Source organism: Urocitellus parryii, chromosome 10 (genome assembly GCF_045843805.1).
Source record: "Urocitellus parryii isolate mUroPar1 chromosome 10, mUroPar1.hap1, whole genome shotgun sequence".
In the NCBI taxonomy this organism is placed as follows: domain Eukaryota; kingdom Metazoa; phylum Chordata; class Mammalia; order Rodentia; family Sciuridae; genus Urocitellus; species Urocitellus parryii.
Genome location: NC_135540.1, coordinates 50,298,006 through 50,324,205, shown reverse-complemented (window position 1 = coordinate 50,324,205; position 26,200 = coordinate 50,298,006). Strand labels below are relative to the sequence as shown.

General features: G+C 48.5%; 1 protein-coding gene across 1 annotated transcript; it reads left to right on the top strand.

Moving 5' to 3' along the window:
* The first annotated feature begins 12,096 nt into the window (after positions 1–12,096).
* Positions 12,097–23,961, top strand: LOC144257330 (uncharacterized). Its single transcript, XM_077803577.1, has 9 exons — positions 12,097–12,187; positions 13,154–13,359; positions 13,596–13,801; positions 14,869–14,983; positions 16,332–16,447; positions 16,614–16,844; positions 17,928–18,042; positions 20,320–20,420; positions 23,690–23,961. Exons 1-9 carry the CDS (start codon positions 12,126–12,128, stop codon positions 23,693–23,695), a joined length of 1,158 nt encoding a protein of 385 aa, XP_077659703.1. The 5' UTR covers positions 12,097–12,125; the 3' UTR covers positions 23,696–23,961.
* The last annotated feature ends 2,239 nt before the right edge of the window (positions 23,962–26,200 follow it).

Here is a 26,200-nt window from a genome sequence, read left to right as displayed (position 1 = left end):
AATACAATACAAATATCATTTGTAAATGAACTAAAAATAATGAACTATTTAGTCATTGTCAAAATCCCATTGTGACAAAATACCTCAGAAAAACATTTATAATGAAAAAGATATATTTTGTCCCATGATTTCTTAGGTTTCAGTCTAGAGCCAGCTGGCTCCATTGCTTTTGGAATTGTGGTCCAGCAGAAAATCATGGTGAGATGGTGGTAGAACAAATTTGCTTACCTCACGGAGGCCAGGTAACTAAAAGATATGGAGAAAGGAACCGAGTCCTCATGTGCCCATCAAAGGCATATCCCCAATGACCTAATCTCTTGATGAAGAAGACTCACCTCTTAAAGCTTCCACCAATACAAATGCTGCAGGTTGGTGACCAAGCCTTCAGCATATGGGCTTTTGGGTGACATTTGTGATCCAAACTATAACACTTGGGTAAATCTAACAAAATAAATGCAAGAGCTTTATGATAAGAACTATAATATGTTGATGAAAGAAATAAAGATCTAAATCAATGGAGATATGTACTATGTTCATAGAAAAGGAGGCTTAATAATATTGTCACTTCACAGAAGTGAAATGTATAATTTCCATGGAATTATAGTAAAAAATTGAACAAGATTTCTTGTAGATTTTCCAACTTGATTTTAACATAAAGAGAATTAGAAGGATCACAATATCAAAAGGATTTCTGAAAAAAAATACAGTTGAGACATTCATTCCAACTGATATGAAAACTTACCATAAAAATATTGCAACCATTACAACATGGTATTCAAGAAAATATTGACAGATACATATATTGGTGTATTAGAATAGAGGGTTCCTAAATGGACCCAAACCAATACAATCAACTGTTTGGCTTTTTATAAAGATACTAATACTCCTACTACCATGGCATAGGATGGAGGAGTTTAGGCAATAACAACTTTCTCAATGTACATTGAAATTCAAAGAACTGTAAGCCAAAAGGAAAGTTCATCTCATGCTAGGTCAACTGAAAAACAAAGGTGAGGAGGACTATAGCTTTCAAAAATGTTAATTTTATAAAAGACCTAGGAAGGCTGTGGAGATGTCCAAATAAAGGAGCCTGAAGAGACATGACTAATACAATACACAAAACCCACAGTGAAGGGGAAGAAGTGACAGAATATCCTATGTATTAATACATAGAAAAATATCCCTGAAGTTTCAGTTCTAACCTTTCTCAAAACCTGGAAAATGTTGATTAGTGCTCTTGATTTCTATTCCTATTATCTATCTATCTATCTATCTATATCTATATATATCTATATATATCTATATATCTATATATCTATCTATCTATCTATCTATCTATATATATATATATATTTAGTTGTAGATGGACACATATCTTTATTTAATTTTTATGTGGTGCTGAGGATCAAACCCAGGGCCTCGAATGTGCTGAGTGAGCACTCTTCTGCTGAGCCACAAGCCCAGCCCCCTATTATCTTTTTCCACAGTAATTAATTGATTCAATTAAGTGTCCATGTATACATATAATATTTCCTGTTACATAAAAGGCAATGTATTTGTGGACATAAGACAGGAGAAATTCCTCTTTTCCTTTAAGACTTTGAATATTGATGCCAAACCATTTATCCACTCTTCTTTAATACTATTTACTGTCATAAACATATGATAAAATTTTGATATCTCTTAGGAGTTAGTTTTCTAAATAATTGTTTGAGATTATTTTTCTAGTCCCACAGATAAGTGACTTATTGGATGCACCACATAATAGCAAGCCTTATGAACAGTTTTTCAAACTGTCTCACTATTGAGAGATCATTGTTTTCCAACTTGGAAAACTCTTCTTCCCAAAACATTTTGTACATGGAAACAAATAACAGCAAATCCCAATGCTAACTGGCTTACTTACCAAAAGGAATTTATTGACTCACTGATCATAGATGGACCAGGACTGAACCTTCATGCCTCTGTGGTGGCTTGGGCCTACCTTATTTCTCTTAGCAATTTTGTCCTCAGACTGCATTCTACCATAGGGGTAAATGTCTGCCACTGCAATCAGAGCTGCTGTGTTTCTTCAATCATATCCCAAGGGTGGGGGCATTCTATCTAAATCAAAACATTAACCGAAGTCTTGAATCTCTCTAAGACTGTACATCTTAGAGCATGTATTATCCCGAACCAACCACAGCCAAACACTAGGGGTGCTACACACTGAAGAAGAGAAATAACACACAATATTAGGGAGGGCACCATCATATCTGCAGTGACAATTCTTTCACTTACTTGACACTTCCTTTACTTAATACAATCAGCTACCATCTATTTGATCCATACCTGTGCTGCCTCTTTGCATCCTTTGGCCATTCCAAACAACAGGGAACTGAGTTCTCCTTCCAGGTTACCTTAGTTAATGGGAGTGCATGGGAACAGTAATGGAGGTCAGGGTGACAGCAAACGCTTCAGCAGTTAAGCAGGAAAGCGTCTAGGAGGAAGCACATCAGGGCACAGCCGCCCTGGGGACTCCAAGGCCCATCTCCTGGGCAGCCTGGGCAGCGAGGGTCCTGGGCTTTCTTTTGGTGTGGTTTCTCTTAGGTGCTTAGTCCCAACACCCCGGGAGAGACTGTTTTCTACCACATCGCTGACTGCACAGGGCCACCACAGGGCAGGGCTACCCTGAGTGTCGTGCCTGCTTGAAGGAAGGTCCCACTTCCAGACCTGAGGCTGGGGCAGACTCACAACATATGCCCAGGAAAGCCCTCGCCAGCAGCTGTCAGTCCAGGAGGCCCTTGGAGGCGGTCCCTCAAAGCAAGGGGACTGGCAGGCGCCTTTTCAGGAGCCCTGTCCTCCTGGGCAGCAGTCCTATCCCTCTGGCTGAGGCCCATTTCGCACGGGAAAGCCCAGCATCCAGGGCCGCGTCCACTCTGTCCCAGGGCCACGAGGGGCAGCCGCAGGCCTCACTCCTAGGAAGTTGGAGACAGGTGAGGATGCTAGTTAGTTGCTGTCCCACCCTAGCTCATCAGCTGAGGTGACAGCGCGGCTGGCGGGGCGCCAAAGGCCCCGCCCTCAGCACGCAGAGGTTGACGCGGAAGCGAAGCGGGGCCGTCGCCAGGGAGACGGGGGCGGGGCCTATGCCAGGGCGGGAACTTGGAGCCGCGGTCGCGCACAGCTCCGTGGGGGAGGAGCCCGGAAGTAGCGCCCTGGAGGCGGGGCTGCAGGTCCGGGTCTGGTGGGTCCGGCTCCCGGGATCCAGGAGCGGAGAAGGTGAGCTGGCCGGGAGCGGAGAAGGTGAGCTGGCCGGGAGCGGCCCGGGTCTAGGCGCCCACACGAGGGTGGGACCCCGGGAGGACTCTGCCTCCTCCCTGGAGCCTGGGTCCCGGGCTGCCTGTCCCCTGGAGCCGCCGGGCGGTCCCCACAGCGCCCACCGCCCGACCCCGCGGTCCCGGTTCTCACCTGAGGGCTCTCCTCGGCGGAGCTGCTGGTCACAGCGGGTGGGTTTTGATTTGCAGGGTCCTGTTCAGGATGCGGTGGCTTCAGCAGTGTGGCCTGCGCCGTGGACCTCAGAGGAGAAGAGGTGGCCTGACCCGCAGGCCCCCTGGAGAGGGGAGGGCGACGGAGGAGCCCAGGTGACCTGGGGAGCAGGAGGCGGTTTAAAAGACAGACCCTCCCAGGTATTTCAGGTCTCACTGACTCTGTATCCTTTTGTTTTCCTGTGGCACCTGTGGATTTTGTTTTAAGTCCTCGCTTTAAAAACCCTCTCCTGTTTCCTTCTGTGTACCTGACCCATCATTTTAAACCATGTGCCAAGGTCACTTTTTGGTGTATGTGTGGTTCTGGGGATTGAACCCAGGTCCTTGAGCCTGTTAGGCAAGTGACCTACCTGAGCTCCACCCTCAGAGACCCTTGTAATTTTTTCCCCCTTGGCCACAAGGTCTAATTGCCAAGGCTGGCCTCAAAGGTTCCTCTTCCTCAGCCTCCCTGGTGGCTGGCATGACAGGCATGCACCTGGGACTGTCACACTCGAGCCTGTGATGGGAACTCATGTGCATCTGTCCAGGGCTGAGCATGGTTCTGCAGAGCTGTGCTCCAGGCTCCCTGCAGGGCTGTGGAGGCTTCTGCTGCCCAGCAGCCCTGGTGCCATGGCCAGGGCTCCTCCCAGCCTGGGGCAGGCAGCTGCCCATTGCTGTAGGCTGACCTTATTTTCTTCTTATGGCACTTGTACATTCTCTGGAGTATGTTGTATGGTTTGTCCATTAGGAGTCTAACAGGTCCTCTAGAACCTTCAAATAATTAGTAAAATTCCTAAAGAGTAAGTGAGCATGCACAGAAATTGGGCTAATGGGAAGAATGATGTTGGATGATATTTTCATGGCTTGAATATATTATCCAACATGAAGTTACATTTTATTACTTACAAAATAATAAAATAATGAAGCAATACCATGGGCTGAGCCAAAATATATCCTCAGGGTCTTAGGCATTCTGTAATAAATGTGCATCATTTGAAGTATAGAATTGATCATCTCTGGGTAATGAAATGGAAGTAAAGGTATCAAAGCCAATGATCATCTGTTTCCAATTTTCTGTGATTTGGTTCAAGTGGAAAAGTGGTGATATTTATTAATAATGGATCAAATAGGTTCATAATTGTTTTAGAGTACAATTAGATGCCTTTACACTTTAGGCTATATGGGCACATTTGAGAACGGTTCCAACCATTCTCTCATCCTTTGGGTCATTCCCCTCAGATGTCCTGTGAGACATTTTCTATGTGAGGCTTTAAGAAGAAGAAGAGAATATTCTGCAAAGAAAACCTTGTGATCTGTGCATTATAAAATTGAATGGGTTCATTCAGAAATCAGAATTTCTATTGAAAGCTATTTGCATGAGCCAAATAAAACCTATTTCTAGGCATCCTGGTGAAGACAAGGTTTTATCTTTATATGTCTCATTGTTTCTGCCTTGCGACCAGCTCGAGCTTCATGAAAGAAAGTTCAGTTCATAAGAAATTGCTAGTGAGTTTTAAATTAAAGAGACAAGATTCTCATTACCTTTCACACAGCTCCGAGACGGCTTCTCCTAGCTCCCACTTCTAGCCACCTAATGTGGTGGCAAGGTTTACACAAGAGACTAGGGAGAGAGGGAGAGCATGCAGGGAGTGAGCTTTTATTGGGGAATAAAAAATTCAAGGGAAAATCCCATCCAGTGAAGGTAAGGGGGGCAGCATCCCAAGGTCAAGGACAACGATTGGGTCTTCAGGTCAGTGGCCAGGCATGCCTCTGCATGGACAAGCCCTCGGACCTGGGAAAGGGTGGGGAATGGCTCTAACACAACTGTGTTTGAGCGCCTCTCACCCAGCCAGGGAGGTAAGTCAAGTCACATGCGAGGATGGCCTCCCACAATTGTCTGGATTTTTTTTCTTGTTGTTGTTGTTAAAATGAAATTCATAAGTTGGCAGACCATTTTTTCAGATGTGTAACTAGATGCCATTTAAATTACCTACCTTTAAATGGTAGACATTTTGTACATGAACACTGCCTGTCTGCACCTTTGTTAACAACCAGTCTGGGCTCAGGAGCCCAAATACCATTGTTAGCTGGAACATGTTCTTCAGTTTGGCCTATTTGCCAGTATACCCTGAGGTCCTCTGTTCAATGAGCTTCATTACTCCTGCTCCCTCACTGGCTTTCATAGAAACCACATACTGTCTATGAATCAGGGACCTATCCCACAACATTGTGTTCTTTGAGTATCCAAAGTCCCACTTTTCACTTCACCATGCCTGACATAGGCAGTAATATTTATCAGCAAATGTGAGATTTTCAAAGATCCAATTCTATGTGCTCCTTTCTCAGAGAGCATTAGGCAGGGCTATAGCATACATAAATATTAAGTAAAGGCCATAGTTTTAAAATGTCATCCATTGAATAGTTGACACATGTCTGAGATACTTTTTATTTTGGAGGAGGTATTTTTTAATAGGGAATTCCAACAGCTACATAATAGTGAAATGAGAAATCTTGCATCCATTTTATTCTTTGTTTCTTATGATTTTTATCAGTAAGGATAAGATACTTCCTTGTTCCAATGCAGATGTTGCCCACTTCTGTAAATGGATGTGGGGTGTCACCTGCTACTTGCATGTCTGCATGTTGTGCTTGACACTAATATCGTACTTGGTAGGTGGCAGAAAATCAATACTGAAGTTAAGGTCTTGTGTTGTAGCAGCAGAGCTGAAGATCCTTGGTGTGCCACCTTCTGCAATCCATGCTGCTCTGTTCGAGTCCTTTAATGACTTCCTGGTGATGAGCATCATGGTCTCCTGGTCTTTGAGAATGGCCAAGCATTGCTATGTGAATGTGGAAGATGGGCGTGTGGAAGGCTCCAGGCAGGATGGATCATTGAACATGTACTCTAATCCATATGCCACTTTAATGACCTGTTTTTCTTCTTGGGTTTTAAGGGAGACAGTGCCCTCAGACACTTCTGTGCAGCTGGGAATGCAGGCTTCTGCTTCACCTTGAAGGAAGCATTAATGATTCATTTCCAGAAGACATGAGAAGAGAGAAGTGAGCCTCTGGTATCATGCAGGTTCCTTGCATTGCCCATGGGCTAGAAGAGAGAAGAGTTGCTTCATGAGATTTGATCCCCTTTTTCCTGAAGAGTTCCACACAGAGGTGAGTCCCCAGCATGTTTAGACACCATTTCAGACCCCTTTGTTGACAGAAATGAATCACACCCCCCTGATGATGTGGAAGAGCTAAAGATGTGTTTGCTATGAATTTTCTATTTCATTTCTCAGGGCCTGAGTCAAGCCAGCCATTGTGCTGTCAGCGCATGAGCTGCTGGTCAAATGTGAGGAAGTGGTCTTGCTTTATGAAAACACCACCCTGATTCAGTGAGCCAGAGGCAGCCTGCAGTCCCTGTTTTCCTGTACAGGCAGATTGCTGTGGATGGCCTCTGGCCTCGTCATGCAGCCCTGCTCAGAGTAGGGGATTGAGGGTCCAGGCAGATCCCTAGTTCCTTTGAACCTTTATTGCCATTGGGCCACCCCAGGATCCTTGGACTCTACCTGGTCTTCTGGCCTGGGTCAGGGGATGTGAGGTTTTGAATCCCTCTCTGTGGCAGGATCCCAGCCCCCCCAGCCACTTGAGGGCAGGCACAGCCTTCCCTAATTGTGTTAGAGTTGGAGACTTCTCCCACCCATCCTAATCCATGCTCATCCCACATTTTGTAGCTTGACACCTGAGGACCTTTATTCATTGACTTAGTGGTTAGTGATGATGGTTACTAAGACTAAGTGACTCTTTCAAGTCACATCACTTGCATGGTAGGGCTAGAGCATGGATCTTCCTAATTGATTTCATGGGACTCTCTCATGGAAACTGTGACTGCTTCCTAAACACACACTCTACATTTGGAGTGTCAAAATTCTTGGCACTGCTTCCTTGGCAAGTGTATCTTGTCTTCTATGTGGGAATTTCACAAATATTTTCCTTTGGTTTGTGGAGGTCATGCAGAAGGGATTTCATTTGAAATAGCCCAAGCAAGAAATACCAGTTGTCTTTTTCACACATGGATGTGTGTAGTGAACACCCCTTTCTGTGTGCTTGCATGAGTTGCTCCTTTGAATTTGTTGAAGAATGGTTGGCTGGGGAGCAAGGTGATGAGAGATGGATATCAATGGTTGTCAAGTATTCTGAAGTGAAGAATGTATTGAGGATGTGAAGGCTTTTCTAGCCAGTTCCTATGGCTCAGTCAGGGATCAGTCAGAGGATTCTGTCTGGTAGACTCTTTGAAACAGATGTCAAAGTGGCCTGGTCTTACCCTGTCCAGGACTGAATGCTGAGCTTGAGTGGGAGCTTCTTGTCATTTCAAGCATTTCCATGAGTCTGTCCTCTGTTCTCTTGTATCCAAGTGGTTTCTAACAGGAAAGCAGAACAAAAATTGAAAGTATGGTGATTGATTATTTATACCAATGTTATTTCAATCAACTTTGTATAATACGAAATTAACTTTCTGCAGGTAAGATTTCATATGTGAGGAAATAATGAAAATATTGGGGTTAGGGGATGAGAATATGCAAATCAAACATTTTTGAGCACTAAGACCCGTTTTTTGTTTTTGTTTTTGTTTTTTTAACTTAAATAATAAAGTGCCAGAGGACCACACCTGCCATTCAGCCTCAAAAACCTCCAGGTCCAGCCTCCAGGTGGCCCATTTCACCAGGGTGTGTGGAACCACACTGTCCTGGGATGAGAGAGCAGTACCCATGGATGTTCATTTCACAGAGTAGATCTTGCCAGAGACAGTAGGGAGCTAGTGGCACATGAGGAAGGGAAGAGCTCTCAGGATGGGAAGAGGGGGCCACTTCGAGACTCATTGGGCATGGCACGAGGCTGCTCAGTGTGGTGTTGGCCTGGGCCCACTGAGTGGGGCAGATCCGTGTTCTGTGTCCCTGTACCCTCCTCTGTAGCCTGTGTTGGCAGCAGATCAGGGAATTGGGATCAGGAGTGCTCCCAGTAACAGAGGCACCAGCCCCCAGAGTGTGTGCCTAGCCATTTCCCCACCTGGCCTGACTTAGTGCTTGTCTTGCCTCAGGGCTGAGACCCTATCCTATAGTCTCTGATGAGGCTGTCTGTGGTCCAGATCCAATCTGCATGGCCAACATGCTCAGACCTTCAGCTGGGTCCTAGGCCTGCTACAACCAAACTCTGTCAACTGGGTGGCCAACAACAGAGGAAGGGCCTTCCCTCAAGCTCCAGGGGCTCAACACACAAGGTGTTGGGCGGTCCCACTGCCAAAACACCTCACAGGTTCCTAGGGGACTATCCCCCCAACTCTCCCAGCCCTTGCCCACTCTCCTATTGCTGTCCACGATCTGTGGTTCCCATATGGGCATCCCGTCCTGGCTCCAACCTCACATAGCCGGTATCCCCAAGTCTCCCTGGTAACTGGGTCCAGACTCTCCTCTTCCTACAAGAATATCAGATATTGGATTTGGTCCCAGTTGATGCTGTGTTCCATCATGTGAGCTCTTAGCTTCATCACTGTGCAAAGACTCTTTTCCCACACAAGTTCGCACGACTTTTGGCTGGCTAAGAATTTTCAGGCGACACTTTTCTAATGAGTACACTTTCCTTCCTTCCGATCTCCCACCAGTGAGCATTCCTCGCACCCTTGTCCTAGTTCCTTTATGGCAGTTTCCCTCCTTATGGCTGAGAGGACCTAGTGACCCCTGGATTCACACGTTCTCCTTAATCACCAACACACTGCAGAATTCTCCAAAGGGCCATATATGCTCCTGGAAGTTGGTGTTGGAAATAGTTCTCCATCCATTAATCACTCCCTCACTCACTAATGTCCTTGTGTCCTTGAGAAAGGCTCTCCCTTTCCTGGTTTTCCTGACTAGAAATCCTCTTGCCTCTTGGGTGAATAGGGTTATGGGTTGTGCAGAGGGTGTTGGTCCACTGAGCATCTTAGAGACTGTCCTTTATGGAGCCTAATGATCCTCACTGAGGAATGAGGCCAGGGTCCTAACTGTGGTTAGTGTGAGGACATCCTGGGTTCAGAGAGGGAAAGAAGGACGAGGGAAACTCAGATGTCCCTTCATGGCCCCTGGAGTTAGAGGACTTACTCCTTTGCACCTGGGATCAGGAGACCTCATTTCCTCGAGGACACGCACACTCAGACGTAAAACTTAAGTGTGGGTTCCTTTCTGGGGTCCAGGGCTGTTGTTAGCCACCAGGAATGACAGTGCTCTCCATGCTGAGTGGAGCCATTTTTGCCAGGAAAGAGCCCGTGGTCATGCCTTGTGCAAAGCATCCCATGCCAGGGGCTCCCATCCCTACATTCCTTTCCTGAAAGGAAGCCACTCAGAGGCAAGGTGGGTCCAACCACCTCCCATGTGTTCACTCATCACTGTGTTCCAGCAGTCACCCCAGTTAACAGTCCTAATGGGATTGGATGTGGCTCAGAATGTCACCCTCATGAGCTCTACCCTGCCACAGCTGCAGTTCTGCAGTGGGAGAAACTCAAAACCTCAAAACACATGCACATGAAAGAAAAGAGCAAGAGCCAGAGCCCAAACAGGCCAGGTGTGGCAAAGACAGCTGGAGTGCCTAGGTTGGGACTCAGAATTATGTCAGTGGGGTGGCATTGCTGCTGGCACCAGCATGATAACCGAGAGCCAGCCCTGCTCATTTTGGGGAGCAGTGTGTTGGGGAAGGCAGCAGAAATTGAGAGGCAGGATTGATTTTGGCCCTAGGAGGAGGTTGGGTAAGAGGCCAGTGTGGGTTGGAGGGCCTGGGCAGATAGAGAGAGGCCAGGGCACACCCCAAAGCCTGGAGACTGCACTTGATGTCCAGGGTTGTGAAACACCACCTCCCCTCTTACTCACAACTGAGAGCAAGGGGCATTGATGAGTTCAGTTTGTGTGCGGCTGCATCCAAGATGGCTCGGCTAGGCACCTCTGTTTCCTTGACTCAGGAGGCTGGGAGTCCAGGCTCCACTGAGGCTCGGCTGGGAGGATCAGAGTCTGAGTTTATGCCTGTGTTCCCTGTAGGATCCATGTTGGCTGAGCCTCAGTGTTTTTGTAATGAGAGGATGGGTGACCGTCATGTCTTTATCACAGGACACACTTGCTAAATGGATTTGTTTGCTCTGAGGAGGAAAGAGAGAGGGGGGAGTGGTGCTGGAGACAGGGATGCAGACAGGGTCATGGACTTGGCATAACTCAGTCTTGGAGGTGATATCCCATCGCCTGTACCCACTTCAATTCCCATGAATCCAGAGGCTGAGCCCCCTTGAGGTGAGGGGTGAACTGGTTCTGGGCAGCAGGATGCTGTGGTACCTCGGAGTCTCTGTGAGACCCCAACACTAGACACACTTGGCCCTTTTGAAATCTTAGGAGAAGCCTTGGGAAGTTGTATGGCAGAGGGGAGCAGCCTCTGCATCTCAGTCCCCTCCAACTTGCCATGGTGTAGAGAGGGAACTGTAGCCACGATGGGACGGACATTGGCCACGTCCCTGTGTGGGACACAGGCCTGATTGAGATAGGGTGCATTCTTTGTCTCTCCCCTTCTTGTGATTGTCCCATCTCTACATTTGTGCTTTAGCCACTTGTGAGTCCCATCTCTGGTTTCAGAGAGAATAGAGGGTGTTATGGACCAATAGACACAATAAACCCTAGAGATTAGATGCTACCCTACTTTCCAGAAAAGACTGGGCACACCATGAGTTGCACAATGATGGGACCAGGGTCCAAAAGCTGCTGAGAGGGAAGGACTGGTTGTGAATGCATTTTTGAAGGCTCCAAGCTGGAACTCTAGTGGCACCAAGCAGGGCAGATGCTGGTGGGGATGTTTGGGTAGTTGTTGGTGAACACCTGCACACCTGAGATGGGTAGGCATGGAGGAGAAATCAGCAGCCCATAGGGCTTTTGAAAGTGGTCTTATGTGAAAAGAGGCTCAGGTATGGGCACAGGAAATGACATCATTGCCTTGACAATGGATCAAACAGAACATGGAACCCTGGTATCCAGGCACCCACTTCACTGACCAAGCCATCCGAGCTCACTTGGTTGGAGCCACTGGAGGGAGAAGGATGTTCTCCTGTGGTTGCAGACAATGCCGAGCCTCAGGCTCCCAGGAATCTCAGGGGGGCCAACTAGCCCTTTTGTGGATACACTGGGTGAGGCTTCATCTTAGACGCCAGAGCCTCTGGCGATTGTCGCAGAGGAGCTCAAGAGTAACAGTGAGTAGCACAGGGCAGGTGTGCCCAGCAGGCCCTCTAGTCTGATCCCTGATGAATGGCAAAGGACTCCTATTCTTACTCTGTGTGTGTGTTTGTGTGTGTGTGTGTGTGTGTGTGTGTGTGTGTGTGTGTGTGTGTTTGTACTGATGGGAACTGTCCCATTGTGCTTTGACTCTAGTGTATTGGCACAAGTCATTTTTCTGTTTGTCACCATTTCCATTTTGAACCCACCATTCTTGGTCCCAACCCAGGGTGAAAATGATGAGAACACGGAGGAGCCCTTCAGGGTACAGAGCCTTGAACCTTACAGGCAGGACCAGCTTAGGAATGAGCTCCTGCCTGTCATTTGTGGGAGGAACCTACATTTCAGCAGTAACATGGGGTTAATCTCCTGGGATTCCATCTTCACCCAGCAGGTGCTGGACCTGCTGTTCCCAAGGTAAGCACCAGACCACCAAGCCCAAGTGTGTAGCCTCCTCATGCCTGGGTCTTGGGGCTGCCATGAACCTTTCAGGGACCCAAAGGTTTGTGATACCTAATGAGATAGAGGACCACACTCATAGTGGAATGTCAGCCCCGAATGGGACGAGTCCTGGAGGTGCCTGCCACAGCCTTGCAAGGGCAGTGAACTCCCCCTCTCAGGCAGAGAAACCATCCTGACTCCAGCTGATCCACAGAGGTCCGGGAGCAGTCCCCACACACTGGGCACCACAGCTCAATGGTGTGCACTGAGCTCATTCCCAGGTGGACTCAGTGAGGCCAGGTGGTCTTTCTGGTGTGATGTTGGCTTTGTGAAGAACGTAGATCTGTGCCAGAGGCATCTCAAAACTCGGGCCTTGGGAGAAGCACTTTTGGGTTAATAAAGACATGTTAGTATACATAGTGGGACAGAGCGTCCTAGCTGGGACATAGCTGGACAGGGGCTTTGGACATGGCAGCTCCCACACCCAGAGATATGTGGGAATCAGCAGTTTGGGCTCATTCACTGATGAACATGGAGAAAGCACCCACTGTATGAAGACACGTTTCCAGTCACGTTTCATAATTGAGTGAAAAATGGGGTGCAAATGACTGCCATTGTGTCCCTATTCATGGGGGTCAGCCTAAAACCGCAGGTGCCATGAGTACATATCCTACATGTGACTGCATCCCTGACTCCATGAGGCATAACTGCACGTTGTCCTCTTCAGTGACTGTGGTGGACCCCTGGACCAACTTCAACATGGAATGGGCTTGGGGTCAAGAGGGTGGGCTCCTGTTTCCAGAATAGGGACCTGCAAGGTGATTTGACTTGGGAAGGCTGAGGAAAGACTCCTCTCCCCAGTGTAGGGTCAGAGGTTTTCTCTGGAGGCCATGGTGAAGGCAAGGCCAGGGTTTTGCTGACTCCACACCTGCTTCCCCACAGTGCCTCACCTTCCTTCCTGGGGACCTGGGTGAACTTCTACACCGAGGCTTCTCATCAGCACCCAGGCTCTCAGAGTCTGCAGCAGCTGCTATCCATGTGGCTCCTGCTGGGTGGCTTGAGCCTGGAGCCCCAACCACACCACCTCCTGGCCCCCATTGAAGATGGCATATCAAGCCAGGCAAAGCCTGAGAGCCAGACGGACTGTGGTGAGTACCTAAGGGTATATGAGGAAAGGTCCGACTGTTGTCCCACTGCAGGGAGTCTGTATGCCTGGTGTTGGGCTGGAAATTAGGATAAGCCTTTGTCCATTCAGGAAGTGACCCCAGTCTGCAAAGAGGTCCTGTGTGGGCTAAGGGCCTGAGTTCTTCCTGGCAGCAGGGGTGTTGTCTGTCTGTGCGAAGCTCAGGGCAAGGCAGTCATGTTGGCATCTTTTCTCCTCTAGCTACAAGCTCAGTTCCTGTCACGGCTCCTAAGCCAACCCCAGAGCCAGAGCCTTCTCCCAGGGAAGGGGCAGAGCCGGAGTCCAGGACATCAGGGGTCTCCACTCGGGACTCCCCACGGCCCCAATATAACAAGCGGATGAGAGGCAGGTGCCTCATTCACGTCTACCTGGAAAATGAAAGGACGACACACTATAAGAGCGTCCTGGTGAGTCTTTGAGCAGGGGAGTCTCCTGGGAGCCCACAGTGGGGAAGACCGAGTCCACAGCAAAAACCTTGGACTAGGCCTGTCTTCTTGAACTGGAGCTTCTGGAAGGTCAGGAAGGAGAGCAGAAAGTGAGGAAGAGAGAGGCGGGAGAGCAGCAGCATGTCAGGTCTGGGTGCGAGTGGGCCTGCGTGTTTTGGGGTGTGCAGGTCAGAAGTGCAGGAGTGAGTGCTGGGTTCACAGGAAGTCAGAGAAATATCGAGGGTACAGGCCATCCTCTACTGATTTTGGTATTGAGGAGTATATTGAACCGTGGAGGTTGAAGCAGGGGAGTTGGCAGTCATTTTCTTGTGTGTGGGAGGGGATATGTTGCTGGTTGTTGAAGGGAGCTATTGTAGAATGATTAGGGTGGGTAGGTGTGGGTCACAGACAACTGGGGGCCTTGGAGGGGCCCATTAGTGTCCTAGTTTGCATGTATGTGAATAGAGATTTAGCAGGTGTCTCTGCAGAATTTTCCTGGGTGTGGAGTATCCATCATGAAACTCTGGTGTCCACCTCCAGGGGAGCCATGTTGAACCACTGCACCTGCTGGGTCCGAACCTCCTGACACCCCAGCAAGCACTGACACTCTCGAGCCCAGCAGCTTCCATGCCTATCATTAAAGAGTCCTAGTGTGTGTTGTGCCCTGGCTGTCAGGACCAAAGCACCTAGGGTTTGTGCCTGGTCCACACGAAAATGCAGCTGCATCCCAGACCAGAGCAGGGATATGGAAGTCCACTAGACCATTCCTCCCATCTTTAAGGGACTAGAGTGTGTCTGTACAAAGCCTTTTGGTCCTTATTCCCTTGTCCCTGTAGGGCATAGCAGGTTGAAGAAAACTCTTGTACCACGATTGGGCTAGAGGCTCATAGGAAGACCCCACATGATCACATGAAGGCCTCAGGTAGCAGGGTAACAAGATGGTGCCCTTGTGTTGAGAGCTCTCTTGTCTCTGATTGTCCTTGAGCACTGTCCTCTGGGTAGCTACTCCTAAATTCCCTCTCTGATGAGCTTTCTCCAACCCTGCTCAGGTGACCTGCCAGGACAGCACACCAGTCATCATCCGCAGGGCCTTAGATGCTCACTTGCTCCAGCAGGAGGATCCAGAAAACTACGAGCTTCTGCAAATTGGCTCGAACCATCAGAGTAAGTGGAACCATCAGAGGGTAGGGAGCAGTGAGTCACAGTGGGCTCACGATAACTGGGAGCCCAAACACAGTGTGCATTGACCCAATGTCCAGGAAGAGTATGGTGGGACTTGTGCCCAAAACAAAGTGTAATGATGAGGCATAAATCTGCAGGTTCTTCATGTTCCCCAGGGGCTGTGGACCTGCCTATCATGTTTTCTTTCCTTGGCCTGAGGAGGCATTGCAAAGCTATTATCCACATGGGGCCAAGAAGAGAGGCTTCTTTGTCTTGTGTCAAAGAAGACAGACAACCACAGGGTGCCTACTTTGGCAGCCTTTCCTGACCTAGACGAGTACATGAGAAAAGCAGTTCAATGAAGAATCATTTCTGGCTTCCAATCTTTCTATTCATTGCAAACTGAGTCCACTTAGGACCAGAGGCCATTTCTAGAGAGAAGTATGTGGTAGAATAGAACCCTTCACAGCTTGTAAACTTTTCTTGGAGAGAGAGAGAGAGAGAGAGAGAGAGAGAGAGAGAGAAAAGAAGAAGAAGAAGGAGGAAGAGAGAGAGAGGAAGAGAGAAAGAGAAAAGAAGAGGAAGAAGGAGGAGGAGGAGGAGGAGGATGAGAGGAGGAGGAGGAGGAGGAGGAGGAGGAGAAAAATGAAAATAAGTTGAAGGAGGAGACCATGAATAAGAAGGTCAAGATGACTATAAGAAGCATGAGGAGAAGATGAAGAAGAACAAGAACAAGAAGGAGAAACACAAGCCAAACAAGAAGTATAACAATAAATTGATTAAAAATGTGAATGAGAATTATACTCATGAGGAGGAAATGCAGAAGTGGGGAACTCAAGAGAAATATATTGCTCTGGATTGCACAGCCCTGCTGTGGGCATCCTCCACCCACGCTCAACACACCTCCAAACCGTACCGCTCCAATTAGTGTAGCCCTGTATGAGTGGATGAATCCACTGGCAAGGTGGAGGCACCCACCATCAAGTGCTTTTCCCCAAACCCACCTGTGATCATTGCTACAGTGGGGAGAAAACTTTCAACACATGAGTCTTTGGGGACCAATCCAGATACAAAGTCTAGCTGTTTTTCTTTGGTGGGTCCAAATTGAACTAAGAGTGTCTGGGGTACAAGGGGCTATATCCTTGAAAGGTGTTCCTGTAGTGGACCTCCTGTGCATAGAGGGTCCTCAGGGAGGAATCAGTGGGGAGTCTTTGGTGGAACAGTAGCTGGATTCGGGGGCTCTCAGGTCTGTGTGTGAGACCTGAGCTGGCAGAGGCTCTCAGTTGTGGGGGATGTTGGGTAGTGTATTCCTTGAGTGTCACCTACCATGTCTCTGCCCCTGCCTCTCCAGAGCTAAGGATCCCTGCAGATGGAAACGTATATTACGCCCTGGATGGCAGAGTGGATTATAACTTTCTCCTTCGGGAAACAGCTGCCAGCAAGTTGTTTAAAGTCAAGCCAAAGGAGGTAAACAGCCACCTTCTTCAGTCTTTACTCCTGGTGCCACTCCACATCCTCCAAGGGGACAAGAACCTCAGGTTCTGGATGGATGTTGGAGAATGCCCACAGGGCCAACTGCCAGGCTGGGTGGGGTGCAGGTGCTGGGCTTTGCTGATGTTGTCATCCCCCACAGTTCTTGGAGCCTTCTGTGGCAGTGGCATCCAGGACCCCAGCAGCTGTGAGCAGCAGCTCTGCAGTGGCTGCAGGACCATTGCCCCAGGCCACCCAAAGCAATGAGTGCTGCTTGAGAAAAGTCACCAGTAGCAGCTCCTCACTGCTTCACTCCAGCGAGCAGGTGGAAGACAGCCGCTTTGTTCACGTCCTCCTAGAGGGACAGAGCCTGAGGGAGACAAAGCGCATCCTGGTAAGCGCGACAGCAGGGCTGCCTCCTGGGTGTCCACACAGTGGAAGGCAGGAGACACAGCCAACCCCGGGGCTATGGTGGGAAATTAAGAAGAGAGAGGTCCGTCTTAAGGGCTTGACCTGAGGAGGGAGAGCCTCAGCATGCCCAGCTCCAGCGGTGAGTGGGCCTGTGTATTGTGGGTTTGGCAGGCCAGAAGTGCAGACGGAAGTGCTGAGGACAGATGAAGGCAGAGATATGTCCAGGGTGCAGGCTGCAGTGCCTAGAACTTGGTATTCTCAATGAGTGAAGTTGGAGCAGAGGAGGTGGCAGTGACTTGTCACATGTGTAGGAGGGGATGTGTTCCTGGTGGCAGGGAAGAGAACCTCCTTAGCATGACTAGGTGTGGAAATTTGGGGTCGGGATCACCTGGGGGGTCATGCCAAAGCTTCGGAATGTCAGCCTTTGCATGTATGTAAATGCGGAGCTAAAGGGGTTCTTGGCAGTATTTCTATGGATGTGCAGTAGACACACTAATGCTGCAGGTGTCCAGCTGCAGAGGAGACATGTTCAGTGACTGCCAGTGCTGAGTCAAGTACATCATTACAACCAGACCCGCACTCAGCTTTCAGAGGCCAGGGCCTCTCCAGGCTATCATGAAGCACTCAAGTGCACACTCTTGTATCTGAGTCTGTTTTGTGTAGTGGCAGTCAGGACCAAAATTTTCAGTGCATCTGCCTCTTCCACCCCCAAAGGCCGCCTGCATCCCAGAGAACACTTGGTGCACAGATCCCTGGCCCATTGCTGTCATCTCAGTGAGATGAGAGTGTATGTGTGCATAGGCAGTTTGGTCCTTTGACCTGAGTGGAATGTGGCTCCCCAGGGGGAGGGGAGATGGCAGGTACAGGCAGATATTTGTACCAGGATTGTTCTAGTAGCACGTTGCAAGAACCCAGGGGTTATATGGAGGCCACACTCAGGTAGCAGGATAACAAGATTGTGCCCTTGTATATGTAGCTGAGATTTCTCCTGAATGTTTGACCACAGTCTTCTGGGTAGCTCCTCTAAAAGCCATTCTCTGATGACATTTGTCCCACCCTGATCTAGGTGACGTGTCAGGAGAGGGTGACAAGCCTCATCCGCAGGGCCTTGGACCAAAATTCGTTGCAGCATGAGGATGTGGACAACTTTGAGCTTCTGAGAATGATGTCTCTGCATGAGAGTAAGTAGGACAATCAGACAGTGGGGAGACATGATCCACAGTGGGCTCAGGATAACTCACAGCCAAGAGAAAGTGGGCCTTGGCCCTAAAATAGCCAGAGTGTGGTGGGCCTGGTGCAGGAAACCAAGTGCAGTGATGGGCGTGTCCAATGTGGGCTGGACCTCCCTAAATGTGTTCTCCCCTGGACCTGGTCTGGCAATGCAAAGCTAATATCGATGAGGGCAAGGAAGAGAGAGGCTCAATCCATCATCAGTTTGGTTTATGGCTCACTGATAAGGATGCCTTCAAATGAAGAGGAGGAGAGCATGGGTCCTGATTGGGTCAGCATCGCTATGGACGGAAGCAGCACAGGTCCCAATCCATGGCCAGGATATGAGAAGTCCTGCCTTCTCACAAGAATGTCAGGATTGCAGCAACTGGGAACAGGACTCAGTGAAGAGGAAGTCAAGGCCAGGGGACAGCCTGTTTGGGTTCTTTTGGGAACAATTCCAAGTCCTCTGTGCCTGGGTGCCCATCTCCTGAAGATATCAGAATGGCCAGGTTATTATTCCTTCCAGCAACAAAGAAGGGCATCTGAAGAACAGAGGCCACAATGCTGAGCTGTCCACAATGCCAGTGCTCTTTCCTTTCTTGTGAGCAAGACACTTCTAGCCTCCACCATCCCAGCCTGTCCACAATAGAACCCACCATCTGTTGGGCACGTAAGTGAGTTTTCCCATTTTCACACACCGCCTCATTTGAGTTGGCTCTGTCTCACACATGAGGAAGACTGAGGTGCAAGGAGCTGGGCAAGGGGCAGTGTCTGCGAATCTCAGGGACTTGGGAGGCAGTGCAGGAGGATGGGGATTTCCAAACAGCCTCAGAAACTTAGGGAGACTCTGTACCCAAGTAAAACGGCCTGGGAATGGTCTCAGTGCTTAAGTGCCTCTGGTTTTATCCCTAGTAAAAAAATAAGCCAGTCAAAAGGAATTACCAAACTGAGAATCTACAAAGGTGATTTCAGAAACAGACACTTTCAACCCAAGCATCAGTTGAGAGCAGGCTCCAGACCAGGGGAGGTTTGTGTGTAACAGACGTCAAAAGGGAGGACTACGGGGGGCCTGGAACCCACTAGGTATGATGGCATCTAAGCCTTATGGCAGGAGGGTGGCAGTGATGCTGGCCCTCTCCTAGATTTTGGAAACCTTGTTTTCATTGGGGAAGCTTTATGGAGGTGGAATCTATTTTAGCAATCCTGGTCCAGATGAGGTGCTGACTACCATAGGTAGAAGCCTATCCAGAATGCGGTGTCTGTTATTCAGTCTTTCCTGACTGTGACAATGACAAAGAAAGGAAGTCACTTGTCTTTGGTCTTGGTTTCACTGCTGCCAATTAATTGAGAACTGATTTCATCTTGGACTACTGAACAGAGGCTGCATCTGGGCAGAAGAGTGTGATAGATTTGAACTCCTCAGAGGACACCCAACCATTGCCAGAGAAAGAAGGAGAAGGAGGAGGAGGAGAAAGAGACACTCCTGAGTGGGGAGAAGATCACACGATGAAGATCAGGAGGAAGAAGAAGAAAAAGAAGGAGGTGAACTGAAGGAAGGGTGGAGGGAGATACACAAGAAGAAGAACAAGAAGGAATCATGTAAGAACAAGAAAAAGACCCAGAAGGAACTACAAGAAGATGCAGGACAGAAAGAAGAGCCAGAAGTAGAACAAGAACCAGAATAAAAGTACCAAGCAGACAGCTCATGATGAGAAACAAGGGGAAGGAGAGCGAACCTAGAAAACAATAGAGTTCTCCAGGGCACCACCCTGCTGACGTCCTCCCATGTCCATGCCCAACACACCTCTGATGGATACCACCTCCCCTCCGCGTATTCATCCATGAGTTGATTCATCCAGGGCAAGTGGATGAATTCGCCCACCATCCAAAGCTTCCCTGAATGCCCATGTGTGAGCATGGCTGCCCTGGGGAGAAAGGCCTAAGCACAGGAGCCTTTGCCAATCCTGATGCAGAGCCTATGTCCCTTTGGCAGATCCAACCTGCACTGAGAAGTTCTGGGCCCAAGGTGCTGTTTCCATTGCCAGGTGCTCTTTTGGTTTAGAATCCTGTACATCATCTTCTCCAGGGAAGAATCACTAAGGGAGTCTTTGGTGGCACTGTAGCTGGATAGGAGGGCTCTCAATTCTGGTGCTGGCATGCCCTTTTGGAGACTCTCAGGGGTTGTGGGTGTTTTGTGGTATAATCCTTGAGTGCCACCTAACATTTTTCTCCACTTCACTCTGCAGAAATCAAGGTCCCTGACCACTCACTCATGTATCTGTCCATGAATCCACAAATAAAATATTATTTCATCGTGAGGAAACGCCTCGAGGTCAAGGGAAAGGAGGTAAACACCTACCTTATTCAAGCTGTACTTGTGCTGCCTTTCCAGTCCCACCTGGGAAATAAGAAGCCTCAGCACCTGGACATATGTGCTAGAAGCCCATAGAATAACTGACAGGCTGGGTGGCTTTCTGTTTCTGGGTTTGCTGATGTTCCATCCCCCACAGTTCTCAGAATCAACCTGCAAGTCCTCCAGGCCACTTTCCCACAAGCAGGTGGGAGACACCTGCTTAATTCGTGTCCACTTAGAAAGACAAAGTCCAAAGATGGCCAAGACTGTTTTGGTAAGCCTGGGAGCAGGGGTGTCCCCTGGTGCTTACACCTGGGTGGGGAGCAGACACTGGTCCAATACCATGGACTACTCATGCCCTCTTGAATTTGGAGCTTCTGGATGATCAGGAGGATAGATGGGAATCAAGAAGGGAGAGGTCAGTGTGAAGGGCTGGAGCTGAGATGAGGGAGTGCAGCAGCTTGTCCACTGCCATGTCTGAGGGAGTCTGTGTGTCAGGTGGCAGCATGCAGTCCAGAAGGGCAGAGGCAGGTATGGGTGACAGATGAGAACAGGACAGGACCTAGGTTGCAGGTTCCCCTGTATGGGATGCTGACGTCTATGGAGGAGGACAGCAGTGTGAGGTTCTGCATGTTCCTCGAACAAGGAGCTGAGAGGGTCTCTTTTGCAGAGTCGATATGGATGTGGAGCAAGCACATTAAATGTCCAGATAACCCAATGACCACCCTTGCCGGAAGAGGTGCCCTCGTACACCCCAGCCAGCACTGAGCCTCTGGAGGCCAGGAGATCTCAGGCTATCTTTCAGCACTCCTGTGTGTGGTCATGTTCCTGGGTCTGATTTGGGCCCTGGCAATCCAGACCAAAGCCTCTAGGTTTTGTGCCTAGGCCATTCCCAATGCCGCCTGCATCCTCAGGCAGACCTGGTATCTTGGAGGCTATTGTCCCATTCCTCCCAACTTGTGGGATGAGATTGCATCTGTATGCAGGTAGTGGGGTCCTTTCACTCCGAGAGGAGTGCAGCTCCACAAAGAGCAATGGCAAGCCCAGGAAGTCCTATGTACAAGGATTGGGCTAGTAGCCTATGGGAAGAGCCCACAGGATGAGCAGGAGGTCAGCCTCAGGTAGTAGGGTCATGGATGTTGCCCTTGTATTTAGAGTGGAGGTGCCTCCAGAATGCCCCTGCCCACTGTCCTTGAGTAGTCACTTCAAGGCCCATTTCCTGAAGGCCTGTCTCCCATGCTGCTCCAGGTGACCTGCCACGATAGGGCTCCTGTCGTCATCCGCAGGGCCCTCGACCTACACTTCCTTACTGAGGAGAATCCAGAGGATTATGAGCTGGGCCAAATCATCTCTCGCCGTCAGAGTAAGTGAGACAATCAGATGGCAGAGAGCAAGGGTCAGGATGTGGACTCAGGTCAACTCTTAGCAACAAAGAGTAGTCTCTGACCCCCAAGAACACTCCAACAGGTGTGTTGGGTTCGTGCACAAAGCCAACTGCACTTCTGCTGGTGGAAGGTCTTGAGGTCCAATAGTATACCCCAGTGGATATTGCGGCTCCCCACCAGGTGCCCTCCCCTGGACATGAACAGGCATCCAAAGCTGACATCATTGAGGAGTGAGGAGGAAAGCCTCTTTCCAGGAGCAGTATGCTTTCATGGTCTGGGATAGGAGTAGTTTCAAAGGAACATGGGAATGCATGGGCTAAAGATGGAACTGGCATTTTGTGGACTGAAGCAGTACTATTAAAGCCTTCTGTGTGACCAGAAAACCACTGCCTTGGCAGAGAATTGCCAAGATTCTAGCAAGCAGTAACAGGATGAAATTGGGAAGAAAACACAGCCTGGGAGACAGCTTGAATCATGTCTTTGCATAAATTCCATGGTCTTCCGACCTGAGTCCACTTGCCAAGGAGTGATCACAGTAGCCAGGTTGTGATCCCTAACTAAAGTCAGATGAGGGCTTCCTGAGCACGTAGCCACAGAGCTCATCTGATAATAATGCCAGTGCTTTTTCTTTGGTTGGTTGGTTGTTTTTTGTGAGCCAAACACCACAGCAGCCATTATCCCAGCCTATGTACGCTGAAGACCACCATCCCTATGAGTTCAAGAATCACTTGTCTCCTATCTTAACGTACTGTTAGGTTAGTAGAGTCTATGGAAGAGGAAGTCTGTCTGGGGCCTTGGTAGCCTAAGAAATTCATAGCAGAGATCCCCACATCCAACCCAGAAGGGATGGAGAACAGGCTCTAGGTTAGAGGAGGGCGACAGGAAACAGGTGTTCAGAAGAAGGAGAAGCGGACTGTTGTATTCCCCCACTCGGTGTCATGGCACCATTGGGCCATACATCATGTTGGAGGGAAGCAGTCCTTTTGCTGGTCTTTGGAACCATTGTTCTCAGTAGGGCAGCATTTGGAATGTGGCCTCCATTCTCAGAAGCCTGGTTCACATGGAGGCGGGCTCCACCGATGCAGAAGCATGGCTCTAATGTGGTGTCCATGCTGGTCAGCCTGTCCTCACTGTGGCCATACTTGAGGAATCCTAGGCCTTGTCTCTGGGTTTCACAACTTTCTCTTTGGTTGTGCACTGAGGCTGTCCATAAAGCTCTAGTGTGTGGCAGTGGAGAGCTCCTCAGCCCTTGCCATAAAGGCATAGACTGGGAGAGAGAGAACGAGGGTGGCAGAGAGGGAGAGAGAGAAAGATGGAGAGGAGAAGGAGGACCTCTACTTGGAGAATGAGGATTCAGTGGAGCCAACAGGTACAAGGTATTGTTGTCCAGGGCACACCCTTGTATAGGTCCTCCTCCAACCATGCTCAACCTTTCTTCCAGTCCCTCCCACCTCCCAGTAGTGTATTCATCTTGAATGAGAGTTTCATGTTGACATCAGAGCACTCACCATCCAAAGCTTCCCTCCAAACCCACCTATGAAGATGGCTCATGTGGGAACTGAATCTTCGGCACAGGAGCCTTTTGTAGGAGATTTCAGATGTAAATCTAGTGGTGTGCTTTGGCAGATGCAAGAGGACCTGAAATGTTCTGGAGTCCAAAGCCTTTGGTAGGAACAGACATTAGGTCTGTTGAAGTGCTCTGCCTAGTTCTTCCTCAGGGAGGACTGTGGAGGCTGTCTTTGTTGGTATTGGTGCTGAATTGGAGAGCTCTCAGGTGTGTGGCTCTGGCCTTTTCTGGCACAGGCTCTCAGATGTTGGCGTGTCCTAGGGAGCACCTCCTGAGTGCCACCTTCTTTTTGTACACCCCTCTCTCCCCAGAGCTGAGGATTCCAGCGCAGGCCAATGTATTTTATGCCAAGAATCCTCACAAAAAATCCAACTTTGTGCTGAGGAAAAGGAGCCTCTCCCAAAAGAATGATGAATGGATCCAGCCTCAACCTCCCTCTCGTCCTGCAAAGAAGGCTCCAGCCCTCCTGAGGATGCTTGCAAAACCATTCTGCTGCTGTGTGCCTGGGCGGGGCTGAGGCAGCCCAGGAATATTTACATTGATAATTATTTGCTTCAAAGTTTGAATCTATAGTTTGCCATTGTCCTTGACCTTGTTTAGTAACACAGTTGTTACTCTATCCTGTATTTGTTGTTTCCATTAATATATTATTATTTTAAAATATATATGTTTTTGTTACCTGATCTACTGTGATGATTTGAGTATACTAAATGTAGCAGTGATTCCTAAAGGACACATCCAAACCAACAGGAAGGAATGTTTCATTCTATCAGCAAGAACTTTGGTTTTTAGGAATTTGGCAGATGGCATTATCTGAGTCAGTTTTCCAATGGGGGCAATGAAGTATCGGCTATCATGGTACAAACACAAACAAAGACACACAAACACATACTAGAGCACACACAAACACACACTAGAGCATACACACACACACACACACACACACACTAGAGCACACACAGTCACTGAGAGATAGATACACAGCTGGAGTTGGTCTCTGCTGAAATACTTTGGAGACGTGGTTCTGATTTCTCCCCTTTTGGAGTATTTTCAATTGCACAAGGTGTCTTGCAAATGAACCCATGTCTGAGGAAGACATGCATGTGTACTTCACATGCCACTTTTCACATAGCAGGAAGGTCATGTCATATAATATTTTTCATGCAGCTGTGTTTTGACTGTGAACCATCCCATGAGGTCAGCTGTGGAATTTTCCACTGGTAGCATCACAATGGGGATCCACTCTTTGGATCTGGGGATATTTCTGATTTTTTTGATTCAGATTGGAATGATATATCTATCTATCTATCTATCTATATATATATATATATATGATTTTTGATCAAAATTGTGCATTTGATGATAATGAATGCCATGCATCTAGGAACCTGTAGACTCTAGACAATGAATGAATGTCTACTGTTGCCTGGACTAGTCTGCAAAGTCCTGTAGCATTTGAGCATGTGTGAGGGCTTCATAGGGCTTGCAAAATGTCCAGGTCAGATGGTCCTGCATGAAGCTGAGCTCCTAGTGGTCTCCTCCACAGCATAAGGGCCAAGGAGAAACCCACTTCCACACAGAAGATGGGAAGCTACCTTATGAAGCTGATTGTAGGTGTGGGACCCTTTTGCTAGGATCCTTTTTCTATTGGGCCAGAACTGTGCTCTGAATGTGCTTGCTGAGAAGAGCTTGGAATTTCCTGACTGAAGCAGTTCTTGCAAGCTGCTTCCACTTGCAGGTTCAAAGTTTGTTCTCCTTGAGCACTTTGGTTTGTCCCTGGTTGAACTAGAGTGTGTCAGAAGCACTTGTAATGATTGACATTCATGGTTTCACATTGAAGCCTCTGTGCCATCGTTCAACCACTGATGGCTGCAGGTGAGGCCCCTGCATTTCAATGAGTTTTATGAAAAAATAGGTGTTTTGGATTTCAATGAACCTTTGGAGAACTGATCTTCTCAGCATTCCCCTTGCCTCCCCAAGTTGGGTGATGTCAATTATACAGGCTTCCTTGGGAGCACACATTTTATATTGGGCTGGAATTGGATTCTGGATGTGATTGCTGAAAATAGCTGCGGAGTGGGAGAATGGAAGCCATTTGCTGCAAGCAGTTTCAATTTGCTTTGTTGATTAACTTTCTTGTAAGTGGGCACATGCTATTTTTTTTCTGTATGACCTAGAAGAAATCAAAACTGCTTCTTACAGGTGACACACATGCTTTCACATTGAAGCCTCTGTGCCATTGATCAAAAACAGTTCACTCATGTGGGCACCTGCACTTCAAGTGAATGTTGTAAACAAGTGTGACAAATGGATGTCAGTGAGACTTTGGAGAACTGATCTTCTCAGCTGGTCCTCTTTTGCCCTGCAAGTTGGTGATGCTAGATTCAAGAGATCTCTTTCTGGCACCCTTTGTGTTTCATGCCTGAACTGTGCTCTGAAAGGGCTTGAGGAGAACAGCTTAGAAGTGCATAAGTGAAGCTGTTTGTGGAAGCAGCTTCAAGTGGCACAAGCTAACTTGTTCTCAGTGAGCTCATGGGGATTTTTCCCTGGTTGAAGCAGTGTGGATGAGAAGGGCTTCTCAGAGCTGGTAGGCATGTTTGCATTTGGCAAACTTTGCCATCTGTCACCCAGAGTTCCTTGCATGAAACCTGCATTTCCAGTGTTTTCAGAAAGGTCTGATGAGTGGGTTTCCATGGAATTTTGTGGAATTGTTCTTTTCAGCAGTCCTCATTGCCTTCTCAAAATTGGTGATCCTGGGTGCAAGGACTCTCTTGTCAGCCAACATTGTATTTTGGGCCTGACCTCGGCTCTGAATGTGCTTG

Bases quoted from the DNA above. Each gene is read 5' to 3' on its own strand.
- LOC144257330 (XM_077803577.1), top strand. From the start codon at position 12,126: ATGGGGTTAATCTCCTGGGATTCCATCTTCACCCAGCAGGTGCTGGAC. The intron at 13,360-13,595 runs GTGAGTACCTAA...TTTCTCCTCTAG, and splicing joins TGAGAGCCAGACGGACTGTG to CTACAAGCTCAGTTCCTGTC. The intron at 18,043-20,319 runs GTAAGTAGGACA...TTCACTCTGCAG, and splicing joins AATGATGTCTCTGCATGAGA to AAATCAAGGTCCCTGACCAC.